This window comes from Odocoileus virginianus, chromosome 1, assembly GCF_023699985.2.
Source record: "Odocoileus virginianus isolate 20LAN1187 ecotype Illinois chromosome 1, Ovbor_1.2, whole genome shotgun sequence".
Taxonomy (NCBI): Eukaryota; Metazoa; Chordata; class Mammalia; order Artiodactyla; family Cervidae; genus Odocoileus; species Odocoileus virginianus.
The window spans coordinates 70,644,010-70,656,408 of NC_069674.1; the positions used below are offsets into that span (position 1 = coordinate 70,644,010).

Sequence of the window (12,399 nt, forward strand, 5' to 3'; positions counted from 1 at the left end):
CGCCAGGCAGAAGAGCGCCCTGGAGGTCACTCGCTGGCGTTGCACCCGGCGAAGCGGGAAAGGGGGACGATATCCCAGTTTGAGGGCGAACGTCCCTCTCCTTCAGCCTCTCACTGTGGCGAGATCCCTCAGCAACAGATTTCAAGACCAACACAAGCTCAGGTTGCTGAGTTTAAACCCTGCTTTAGTCACTTACGCTATACTTTGGGGTAACTTCTTTAATCTCTGTGCTTTAATTTTACTCTTGACCTTAGAGTATTGTGGAGGCATTAAACAACGGCGTTTGTAAAGTACCTGGCTTATTAGATACGCAGTGAGTAGTGGCTTGTTTTATAGAGTGAACGTAAATAGGAGTTGTTCATTAATTTGATGTTAACGACGGATGGGGAGGTAAATTGTTTCCATTTTTGAGCTCGCTGCTAAGGAGTGGTACCAGTCTTCAGATACAGGGAAGTCAGGGAAAACAGGTTTTGAAAGAAATGAATCCAGGAGATGAGGAACAGAAGAGAGCAATTAGGAGACAATTGTAGAATTTAAAGAAGAAAAAAAAAACCCTGACCTTTCTGTACACAGCAGTGAAAAGGCAATCTACAGAATAGAAGAAGATACTTGTAAGTCATGTATCTAATAAAGGGTTAACATACAGACTATACAAAGGACTAAAACTTGGTCCAAAGGTTAGAACTGGAGGTCTAGAAGTTGGGACGCAGAGCTTTTTCACTGTGGGAGCCCATGTTCAGTCCCCGGTGGGAGATCTTAGATCCTGTAAGCTATGTGCTGTCTTCAAAAGAGAATAGAAAAAACTGAAAAACTTAGGACAAAACCTGATTCTTTGAATAGACAATGTGTTTGAATGGATATCTCTCCAAAGAAGTCTGCAAATAGTCAACAAGCACAGGAGAAGATGTTCAGCACCATTAGGCCCTGAGGAAATGCAAATCAAAACTATGAAACGTTCTTTCATACCTGTTAGAATGGTTATTATCAAGAAAAAGGAAAAAAAAGTGTTGGTGAGGATGTGGAGAAAATGGAAACCTTATGTATAGCTATATAAATATTTTAAAAGTGTAACTACAATGGAAAACAGTATGGCAGTACCTCAGAAAGTTAAAAATGGAACGGTCACTTGACCCAGCAATTCCAGTTCTGGGTATATACACACAAGAATACACACAAGCAGGGTCTCAGAGAGATAGTTGTACCTCCATATTAGTAGCAACGTTATTCATGATACCTGAAATGTGGAAGCAACCCAGTCAACAGATGAATGCATAAATAAGATGTACATACAATGGAATATTATTCAGCCTTAAAAAGAAAAAAAATCTGACACATAACCACTTGTGAGGAAATTATGCTAAGGGAATAGTCACAAGAAGACAAATAGTGTATGATTCCACTTATAGGAGGTACCTAGAGGGGTCAAATTCAGAGATGGAAAGTTAAATGATGGTTGATGGGGGCATAGGGGTGGTGGAAATGGGGAGCTGTTATTTAACACAATGAGTTTCAGTTTTGCAAGATGAAAAGAGTACTGGAGATTGGGTGCACAACAGAGTGAATGTACTTAACACTACTGAACTGCACACTTTAAAATGGTTAAGATGAGAATTTTATGTGATTTCACTACAATTTAAAGGTTATGATGAGAATGGATGGAAGAGGTGTGAGAAAAAATTATTAATATTAAGAAAATGGAGTACAGTTACCTTGAACCTTGGAGCTTGTTTTAACAGTGGTTGCATTAATAAAGAGCCTCTTGATGAAAGTGAAAGAGGAGAGTGAAAAAGTTGGCTTAAAGCTCAACATTCAGAAAACTAAGATCATGGCATCTGGTCCCATCACTTCATGGCAAATAGATGGAGAAACAGTGTCAGACTTTATTTTGGGGGGCTGCAAAATCACTGCAGATGGTGACAGCAGTCATGAAATTAAAAGACGCTTGCTCCTTGGAAGAAAAGTTATGACCAACCTAGGACAGCATATTAAAAAACAGAGACATTACTTTGCCAACAACGGTCCGTCTAGTCAAGGTTATGGTTTTTCCAGTAGTCATCTGTGGATGTGAGAGATGGGAGTATAAAGAAAGCTGAGCGCCGAAGAATTGATGCTTTTGATCTGTGATGTTGGAGAAGATTCTTGAGAGTCCCTTGGACTGCAAGGAGATTCAACCAGTCAATCCTAAAGGAAATCAGTCTTGAATGTTCATTGTAAGGACTGACGCTGAGGCTGAAGCTCCAATACTTTGGTCACCTGATGGGAAGAACTGACTCATCTGAAAAAAAACCCTGATGCTGGGAAAGATTGAAGGAGGGAGGAGATGGGGACGATAGAGGATGAGATGGTTGGATGGCATCACCGACTCGATGGACATAAGAGTTTGAGTAAACTCCGGGAGTTAATGATGGACAGGGAGGCCTGGCGTGCTTCAATCCATGGGGTTGCAAAGTGTCAGACACGACTCAGTGACTGAACTGAACTGAAAATTAATAAAGAAAGGGGTCAACAAGAGTTTTAGTGGGAGATTGATTAGTTTTTTAAATACCAGTTTTGTCATACAACATACACAGGTAAAGTCAATGCATTTTAACAATGAAAATTAATTCCTAGATAATAATTTGCTTATTTCTGGTTCTCTTTGGAGAAGAGTGGGTACATCAAGTCTTTTCTTTTGCACAACCTAATCCAGATACTCTGGCAGGGGTAATGGGAGTGGGAGTTGGGGGGTGGGAGAGTCTGTGAATTTTCACCCACTGTTTTCCTTTTGCTAATTCTTGCTTTTTACTTCAGTCCTAGAAGGAATCATACAGTCTTTAATGAACAATTTAGTCCCAGAGTCCTGTAATTGGGAATATCCTGAAAGAAAACTTGATGCTGCTAGAGCAGTGTAAAATGATTGTTGGCCTTGAATTAGGATCTAACACTGAAGAGGGGTTTCTTCTGCAAATGATAGGAGTGTTAAATGAGATACCACAGGTAAACTAGTAATAGCACAACAAACATTAGCTTCTATTATTATTTCTGGAGAAGGAAAAGGCTACCCACTCCAGTATTCTGGTCTGGAGAGTCCATGGGGTTGCAAAGAGTCAGACATGACTGAGCCACTTTCACTTTCACTTTCAATTATTTAGGTAAACATAATTGTACTAGAGTTGTAGGTACAGGATTCTCTATAAAGGTGTAGGCTGTAACAGTTATTATCAATACTAATTCGTACACATCTTTTCACCTTTTATACAAGTAGAGTTACTACAAAAATGAACGGTTACTCAGACTAGTAAAGTAGTAGTAACTTAAAAAGGAAAATATAGTAAGAGCTGCTTTAGAAAATCATGTTCTGTGTATTGCACTGGAAGTGGAAATTAATCCTTTTTTTTTTTTTTAAACCAGGGAACTGATAATTCTAGGAACCTTTCATTCGTGAATCTTGGTCCCCAGCCGGATATTAGTCAGTAGAGGACCTAAGCAGCCGCACACGTTGGCCGAGGGGAGTGGGGGTGGGATTGGCCTAAGTACCACGAAGGATTCATCCCGGAAGTAGTTATTGGCCGTCTCCATGCGCCGGTTCCTGGACCTCATAGAGCCAAGGCGCGAGGCTCGGACAGGCAGGTAGAGCTGGAGGGACTCTAAGCGCCCTCCTCCTGGGACGCGAGCCGCTGCGCCGGTGGGGCTGGCGCCGGCGTCATCATGCTGCTCCTGCCAAGCGCTGCAGACGGCCAGGGCACCGCCATCACCCACGCTCTGACCTCTGGTACGTGCCCACTCAGCCCGGCTCCGTCTAGTCAGCCGCCCCTCCCTCGGTTCTCCACCTTGGCGACCCCGTAACCTCTTTATCCTTGTCCGTGGCAACTAGCTTATCGAGTGCGGAGCAGCGACGTCACGAGCGTGTTTTTGCTCCCTGTAACGCAGAAGTCTTTCCTCAGACTGGAAGGAAGGAGGGAGGGGGGCGTCTTCCTTCTGCCCCGGCAATTTCTTCCTCGTGTCGCTGCTGCTGACTCATGGATCAGGCGGAGCAGTTCGGTCCCAAACCCTCCAGTACCCTAAAAAGGTTCTTACAAGCATCTCCTTGCCTAAGGGAAGAAACTGCCCGCAGCGAGGTCCCCACGTGCCCGAGCCCCTACAAAGCTTTGCTGCCGGCGCTCGCTTAAACACCTTTCTCCCTCTGTACGTTTGTTCCGGCTTTGTTTTTTTAGGTGTCCCAACCCAAACAGTGGTCTTTATATTCGGTAAGAAAAGACCACTGTGTGGTGGTGGTAAGACCCGTGTAGACAGACTTAAAGGCAGTCATTAAGTGAAACGTCCAATGTAAATCAACTGTCTTCTGTTGTTTTTTTTTTTTTTTTTAAGGGAGAGAAAGTTCCCCTGCTGCTGCAGCTTCTTAGATTTATAGCCCAGGACAGTCATGATATTGTAAATTTAAAGAGTCTCTAGTTTTCAATGATTTCATTATCAGAACCACATATATAGACGCTTGTTTGTGATTTCAGACATATTTCACGGCACATGCTGTGTTCCTGCTTACAGAGGTTTCTCTGTAATCTCGCAAATAGAAAGGCTTGAAAGCCACACCTGCATTACACAGGTCGTGCTTCTTGAACATAGTGGTTTGGAATCTTCTGTGAATGGTAGAAAAAACCTCAATTTTCCTACCCAAGTAAAACATGGAAAGCGGAAATAGTTTTACAAAATTGTGGCCATTCAGTACAAAGAAAGACTTAAATCTGAGTTATTATTGAACAATACAGCCTTTTGCTTTCATTTGAAATAAAAAATTGAAATCAAGATGCTCGCTTTTTTCCTGACCCAAATTACCTTTCTTGAATTGTTAATGTACAAAGGTATAGTGACTTACCGCACTTCCCAAGAATAATGATAAAGACTTACTTTTATTTTAACAGTTTGGGGCTTCCCTGGTGGCTCAGATGGTAAAGGGTCTGCCTGCAATGTGGGAGACCTGGGTTCGATCCCTGGGTCAAGAAAAATACCCTGGAGAAGGAAATGGCAACCCACTCCAGTACTCTTGCCTGGAAAATTCCATGGATAGAGGAGTCTGGTAGGCCACAGCCCACAGGGTGGCAAAGAGTCAGACACAAGTGAGCGACTTCACTTTTATTTCTCTGATTTTCAAAATGCTTTCATAGTTTGTCATCCAGTTTTACAAGGAAGCAGATAAGTATTCCCATTTTACAGCTGAAGGCATCTCTGACTCATTTCACATAGCTACTAATAGCCAGACCCACGCTGAAATTCAGAGCTTTTGATTTCAGAGCTGTTCCAGTAAAGCACAGTTTCATTAGTAAATCCCTGTTAGCTGCTTGAAAATTGACTTTCAGAAAAAATCATTGCTAGTGAATTCTTAAAATGTTTGAAGGCTATCTAAGTTCAGGTTTTAATAAGTAAAATATTTTTAGTTTTTATATTTTTTTGATGAGGCTAACTGTTTATGAGTTTATAATTATTTGTTACTTTATTACAATTATTAGTCTAAAAAGAAGGCAGTTAGAAATATCTCTCCCTATCCCTCACCTTCCTCTCATTTCATCAGAAAAGTATCAATTTATCGACATTGCTGAATGTCCTGTTTTATTGGATAATTGGGAGATGTTGATTAACTCTCTGTAAATACTAGGAAATGGTTATTGCTTATTCTCGTGTTAACTGGATTACTGCAGTTATTTTCTCAGTTGATGGTTTTAAAATTTTATACTTATGCTGTCACTGGTTTGATATTATTTATTGCCTTGGAACAGATTTATTCTGTGCAATAAACTGAAGCCTCTCTTAACACTTTCAATCACAGCCTCAACACTCTGTCAAGTTGAACCTGTGGGAAGATGGTTTGAAGCTTTTGTTAAGAGGAGAAACAGAAATGCTTCTGCCTCTTTTCAGGAACTGGAGGATAAGAAAGAGTTATCAGAAGAATCGGAAGATGAAGAATTGCAGTTAGAAGAGTTTCCCATGCTGAAAACACTTGATCCCAAAGACTGGAAGGTATTTAATATCTGAATCTTGTTCAGTCAGGTGCAGTTTTCCATTATTAAACCATGTTTTTAAATGATTCAGCAAAATAATCATAATTTAGCACCTGTTTATGGTCAAATCCTGAGTGGGACAGCACTAGCCGTAGGATACTAGCTCTACTGGAGAAATCCAGAAAGGTTTCACAGAAAAGGTCATGTTTGAGTGGTCTTAAACCGTTAAGGGACAATCTTTGAAGAGGAAGAAAAGGTGTTCTGGTCAGAAGGAATAGATGTGCAAAGACAAAAGGAGTAAAAGGATATGTGCTGCCTCTTCAGGACTTGGTGAAGGGTAGAGTAGCACATGAAAGGGTGGTGGTGAGAAATCAGACTGAAAACAGAATCTGAATGAACTCTGGAGGGTCCTTTTTATGCCATACCAAGGAAGGAATTTATATTTTGTTTTCAGGACAGTAAGACATCATCTGAAGTTTCTGAGCTAATTTCAGCAGAGTAATTTCTGGTAGTACAGAAATTTGCTTGAAAAGGGAGAGCAGGATGAGAGGGGAAGGGAATAGTTTGCTGTTACAGGGCTAGTGTACAAGTGAATGCTTGATGCTTGAACTAAATTTGTAGCCAAGTTTTGAGACAGAGGAGAAAGATTTGCTTTGAGGGGAGGTAGACTTGATGAGTCTTGGAGACCTTGATTGTGCTGCCCAAGAGAAGGGGATGTATTTAGAAGACCCCTGATGACCCCAGCTTGAGTCACCTGTTAGACTGTGGTGTTGGTCACCAGCACAGCATTGCAGGAAAAGGAAGTTTGGGGGGGCATGGTGTTGTGTTACTCTGCATCTGGAACTCAGACATCTGTGCTAGAGTTAACTAGGGAGTCATGAGCATTTACAGGGCACTTACCATCTTCCATCCCTGGCATCGGATCAGATCACCTTGGATCAAAGTAGAGAGAGAGACAGAAAGAAACCCCAGGACTGAGCTTTGCAGGGCATCAAGAAGCCAGTCAGAATAACTGGAAAACCTACTGAAAGATGGGAGAAAAACAGTGGATTCACAGAAACTAAAGCAAGATAATGTTTCAAGAATCACCTGTGCTGCCAGTGAAAGTTGAAGTCAAATAAAGGCAGTTGGGTGATCTTGTATTTGGCAGTTGGAAATTGATTCTGAAGAGAGCAGCTTCATACCCCCAGGGCTGAGAATGGACAGAGTAGAACTAGATTGGAGTGATTTGAAAAGTAAATGCTAAAGAATGTAAAGCTAAAGGAGGACAGCTTTTTCAAGAAGTAATGATGGGAAGCAAAGAAATGGAAGCCAGGTCTGAATGAGGAGTGATAACAGAGCATCTTCTAATACTGATAAAAATAATTCAGTTGAAATTTAGAAGACAGCTGATAGATGCCAGCATTTGAGAGATGTAGAGAAGATGGTGTTTAGAACCAAGAAGAGGAGTGGAGTAATTTGTCTTAGTAGGACAGGCTTTCTCAGTGGTGAGGGAAAGGTAAAAGATACATGGATGCAGGACAATGGCAAAAAGATGCAGGAATTTGAGTATGATAATTTACATAGTTTTCATTAAGCAGGAAACAAGGCCATTGATGAGAGGGTGGAGCAGGGGCTATGAAGCTTAAGGAAAGACTAGAGGACAAGGTATGTAGTAATAGTTTTAGAGAGTGGAATGAAGTGTGAATGCCAGGCATGATCAAGGAACCCATCCATTGGGAGTTTGCAGTCCTGGATTTAAAGGAAAACTAGTTGATCCTATTTGATTTTTTTTCTTCCATGTTTTATACCTTCAACTCCCCTTTCTTCCCACTCATTCTCTGATACTGGATACACCCTTTGAGTTCTGTCAGGAGCCTTTGCCCAAGTGCTGCCTCAACCTCTAAATTTGCTAGAAAAATGAAAGAAGGAGCTTCCTATCCAAAGAAACACCAGTTTCTCAAAATGTTCTCCCAACCTTCTTTGCTCCACATGGTTCCTATACTGTCATTGCCACTGGCCCAACCTACTGGGGCTTCTGTAATGCTCCCCTCAGTTCTGAAATCTTTCTGCCAATACCCTGATTTAAGGATAGCCATAAGATATTAACTTGTATTAATAGAAAAAAGAGTTATTTGGTCAAGTGATTTCAAAAAATACTAGACTTTATAGGTTTCTCTCTGCTTGTTTTTGTTTTGGGTTTTTTTATTTGTTTGTTTTTAACTGCAGGGCTTCTCAGAGCCTTTGTTTGCTTTCTATGTATACAGATTACAAAGAAGGCTATATATACAGTGGTCCATGTTTCCTAAACTTCTGTGACCTCAGGACTCATGTGGAATATCTCGCTAAACTTCTGTTACGAGAGTCTCACTTTGGGAAACACTGTATTAGGATAGCAACACAAGGGATAGGATATACAGCTTCATTTCAGATTTGACTCCCTTTTGTGTCTTTATCAGAACCAAGATCATTATGCAGTACTTGGACTTGGCCATGTGAGATACAAAGCTACACAGAGACAGATTAAAGCAGCTCGTAAGTATTTAGTTATTTTGGAATAGTCAAATATCTGCTATAGGAAATGTAATCCTCTTGAAAAAGTGTTCCATGATCACAGTCTCTAGGCATAACTAGATTTAATGTAAGTTATGTAGTATACCAGTGTATAACCACAGTCCCCTTACCTTCAAGATAAAAAATAAACCATAAGTCTCCTGAATGGATATCCTCATTAGGGTCAAGAAATCAGGTGAGTGTATTTGTGACAGAATAAACAACATTCTTCTAATGGCACGCTTTTAAAAAAGAGTATTTCACCTCCATTTGGAAGTTTGGCCAGCTGCGCTTAGTGGAAGTTGCCTTGATAACTTCAGTTTGTTGGTGCTCTTTTGTGAGCTTAGGTCACATCTCTGTTGGTACCATCTTATCTTTTCTGTCCAAGAAAGGTATCTGATGCTTCACTGTTCTTTTTATTGACAAGGTTAAAAATTGGTGGGGTGGCAGGTGCGGGGGCAGAAATCGTTGGCAAACCAGTCTTCATTGGCTTAAGAGTCACTGTCCACTCAGTGCTCTAAACTGTTCTGTCCTCTGACGTCTTGTGGATGCAATTTCTTACACACCATTTGGTCACCTAATTAGTAAAGCTTCATGAAGGAGGTGAAGGTGATCAGTTTTCTCTTTTATCTTAGAACAGTATTCTACCTTCTACTCTAGAGAATGGATATTGAGATCAGAGGAGGTAAAATTGTGGCCATATGAAAAAGGAAGAGGGAATCAGGGTCAGTCAAGAAGGGAAAGTATTGTACTTGGAGAAAGATGACTGAATGAGACCTACCTCATGTTGAAAAATACTGGTTGAGCCTAAATATGGTAAATGGGGCTTCCCAGGTGATGCAGTGGTAAAGAATCCACCTGCGAATGCAGGAGACGCAGGTTCGATCCCTGGGTCGGGAAGATCCCCTGAAGCAGGAAATGGCAACCCACTTGTTTTATTGCCTGGAAAATTCCATGGACAGAGACACCTTGTGGACTACAGTCCGGGTATTCACAAAGAGTCAGATATGACTGTGCACAAAGTGCACACAACTATGATAAAGAAACTCAAAATTTTCCGATTATTTCTTGTATTTAGGAAAGTCACAGGAAGTGTCTTCTTTTTGTTAGTTGAAGGAATATATGAGAATATTTAAGACCTATTATTGGATTTCTTTAAAGGCTGGCATGATTTTAGAATAAGCATATGTTAATACACATGAATAGTCATTGCAGTACACATAAATGCTAAGAAAATTCATTTGCCCTGGAAAAGTATCTGTGAAGTCTTACTCTGAAAGAATAGCATACAAATACTATAATGTGTTGACACATACAAATTTATGAAAGAACTGGAAGTGATTTAGAACTATGAAAGTAGTTTTATGTTTTAAGGTGAGGAATTCTCTAAAGATAGAAAAATATGTAATAATTATAAAAGAAACATCCATTTGCTTCTGTTAAGTCCATTTTATTGGGATAATAGAAATTAATTTTTGAATATTCTGTTGCCAAAAGTTTTGCACCCCCAATGTACAGATTATTAACATTATGTGGATTTACGATTAGCTCTCTGCCTCCTTGTTGTATTTTCTTAGTATTTATTCAGAAAACACATTCTCTTTCCTCTGTCACTGTAAAATAGATGGCTGCTACTTACTGCTCCCTGGAATCTAGTCCAAAAGTAAAAATGCAAAGTTAATTGTTTGCAAATTTGTAATTACTAGCATAGACAAACCTAATAATATGAGTCTGATTACACTGAGACCCTTCTAGTTCTTGAATCCTATTACCAACACATAAAGGAGGTTGTAGGCTTTTTTTTGCATTTTATTTAATTTTTTAAATTATAGTTAATGTATAATATTATATAAATTACAGGTGTCCAGTATAGTGATTCACAATTTTTTAAAAGTTATACTCCACTTATAGTTACTGTAAAATATTGATTATATTCCCTGTGTTGTATAGTATATCCTTATAGCATATTTTGTACATAATAGTTAGTTGAAAGTTTTAATTTTTAAAATTTTTTGAATGACTATGATGAAAATTAGGGATTCATTCATGAGTGGATAAAGTAAGTAGTCTTTTTTTTTTTCTTTTTATGCATTATCTGAAAAGAATAAATTGCTAGGAAAGTTGAATGATGGATTAAGAGAAAGTACTTGCATACTAAAGGTATTTCCATTTTTTTCTTGAAGAAAAATTGCCACACTGGCAAATGATGCATGTAGGTTTAATAGTCCCTGCTTGGAAATAAAGTCTTTGATTTGAATTTTCTAAATTTAATAATTTTAGCTTAAAATACTTCTCATGGGGGACTTCCTGGGTGGTCCGGTGGCTAGAACTCTCTGCTCCAGTGAAGGAGACCCGGGTTCAATCCCTGGTCAGGCAGCTGGATCCGATATGCGCAACTGAAGATCCCACAGGCCACAACTAAGGCCCATTGCAACCAAATAAATATAAATAAATAAATATTTGAAAAGTAATTCTCATATTTTAAGCTGAAAACTGTTTCACAGAATGCCTCTTAAAATTAGAAATAGTAGACTTTCTTGTAATAATCTATAATGGAAAAGAATCGGGGGAAAAAATATATAAATATCTGAATCACTTTGCTATACAACTGAAACTAACACAATATTGTAAATCAGCTGTACTTCTATATAAAAAAATCATAGATGCTTTTTCTGATAATAACAATATGAATGTACAATAAAAGTCCATTTAGTAATGTACCTTCAAAACCCAAGAAACTGTCTTTGGTGAGGAAGGGAGGAGAAAGAAGTCTGAAATTACAATAAACATGCACAACAGCTGCTCAGAAATTACCCTTGTCTCTTTTTCAAACTGGAAGATGTTCTTTGGCCTCTGTTACCTTGTTTTTAATATTGAAGGATATCTTTTGCCTCCTTCAGCCCCAACTCTGGGCAGAGTATACTGTACATAAATGACTAGAAGTGACTAGGTGGAGAAGTCAATGAAGGAAAAAACAGTGTAGCGTAAGAGGAGACTATTTTGTTTTTTTTTTTTTAGAGGAGACTATTAACAAAAAACAGGCATCCCCTACCTCAGACTTTATCATAAGGTTCAAAAGAAGACTTGCTCCACCTTGTCAGTGTGATACGAAGATGTTGCATTGGGTTAAGGGGGGGTGACATAGGCATTGCAGAAAGAGATTCAAGAGAAAAAAAAATAGAATTGCCTGGAAACTCAAAACAGGAGAGCAGGATTTAGAATTACAAAGGCTGACATACTATTCAGAAAACAGTCAAGCAGAGGACAGCCTAGAGAAATGTTCCCAAGATTCAGAAGGAAAGAATAAAAAGATGTCAGATTTCCCTAAAGAACAGGTCAGAATAAATGTAACAGAGACAGTAATTACAAATAAAGAAAACTTACCTGACTTATAAAGAGCTGTGACTTGAGATTGAGAATATTTGTAGGCATGTGTGCGTGCATGCGTGTAGTTAGTTGTGTCCAACTTTTTGTGACTCCTTGGACTGTAGCCTGCCAGCCTCCTCTCTCCATGGAATTTTCTAGGCAGGAATACTGGAATGGGTTGCCATTAGGGTTTACTCCTCAGCACACACTTGCATTTCAGAGGAGAACAGTGTGAGTCAGGCTGAGCTGCACAGCATCCGTTTTGCCAGCCAGGGTGGAAGAGCCCCGAGTGGTGACTAGAGAAGCTACGGTTTTCCCCAAGCACTGGCCATGGGAAAAGCCAATGCTCCCTTCCTGCAGTGCCCAACAATGGTGGGGTCATCACGCCTCTGAACTATCCTATATGATGTGATGGTTGTTCCTGGCTAGTAAGCTTCCAGGCCTAATAATCAGACTCTTAGTTCCTGTGAGCTGCCTAATAACCTTCAATAAATTCCTTTTCTCCTTAAACCGGCTAGAAGGTGAAAAT

The 12,399-nt window shown here is 39.7% G+C and overlaps 1 protein-coding gene across 2 annotated transcripts in view; it reads left to right on the top strand.

Annotated features, from left to right (window-relative positions):
• Positions 1-63: 63 nt before the first annotated feature.
• DNAJC2 (DnaJ heat shock protein family (Hsp40) member C2) overlaps positions 64-12,399 on the top strand; it is a 33,598-nt gene continuing 21,262 nt past the window's right edge. The window contains exons 1-4 of one of the 2 annotated variants that reach the window (XM_020886084.2): positions 64-162; positions 3,391-3,751; positions 5,801-5,991; positions 8,411-8,486. In XM_020886084.2, the coding sequence (XP_020741743.1) occupies positions 3,688-3,751; positions 5,801-5,991; positions 8,411-8,486 (331 nt within the window). In that variant the 5' untranslated portion in view covers positions 64-162; positions 3,391-3,687. Of the gene's footprint in view, positions 163-2,878; positions 2,977-3,390; positions 3,752-5,800; positions 5,992-8,410; positions 8,487-12,399 lie in introns of those variants that run through there. The other variant, XM_070469633.1, reaches the window with a different exon arrangement.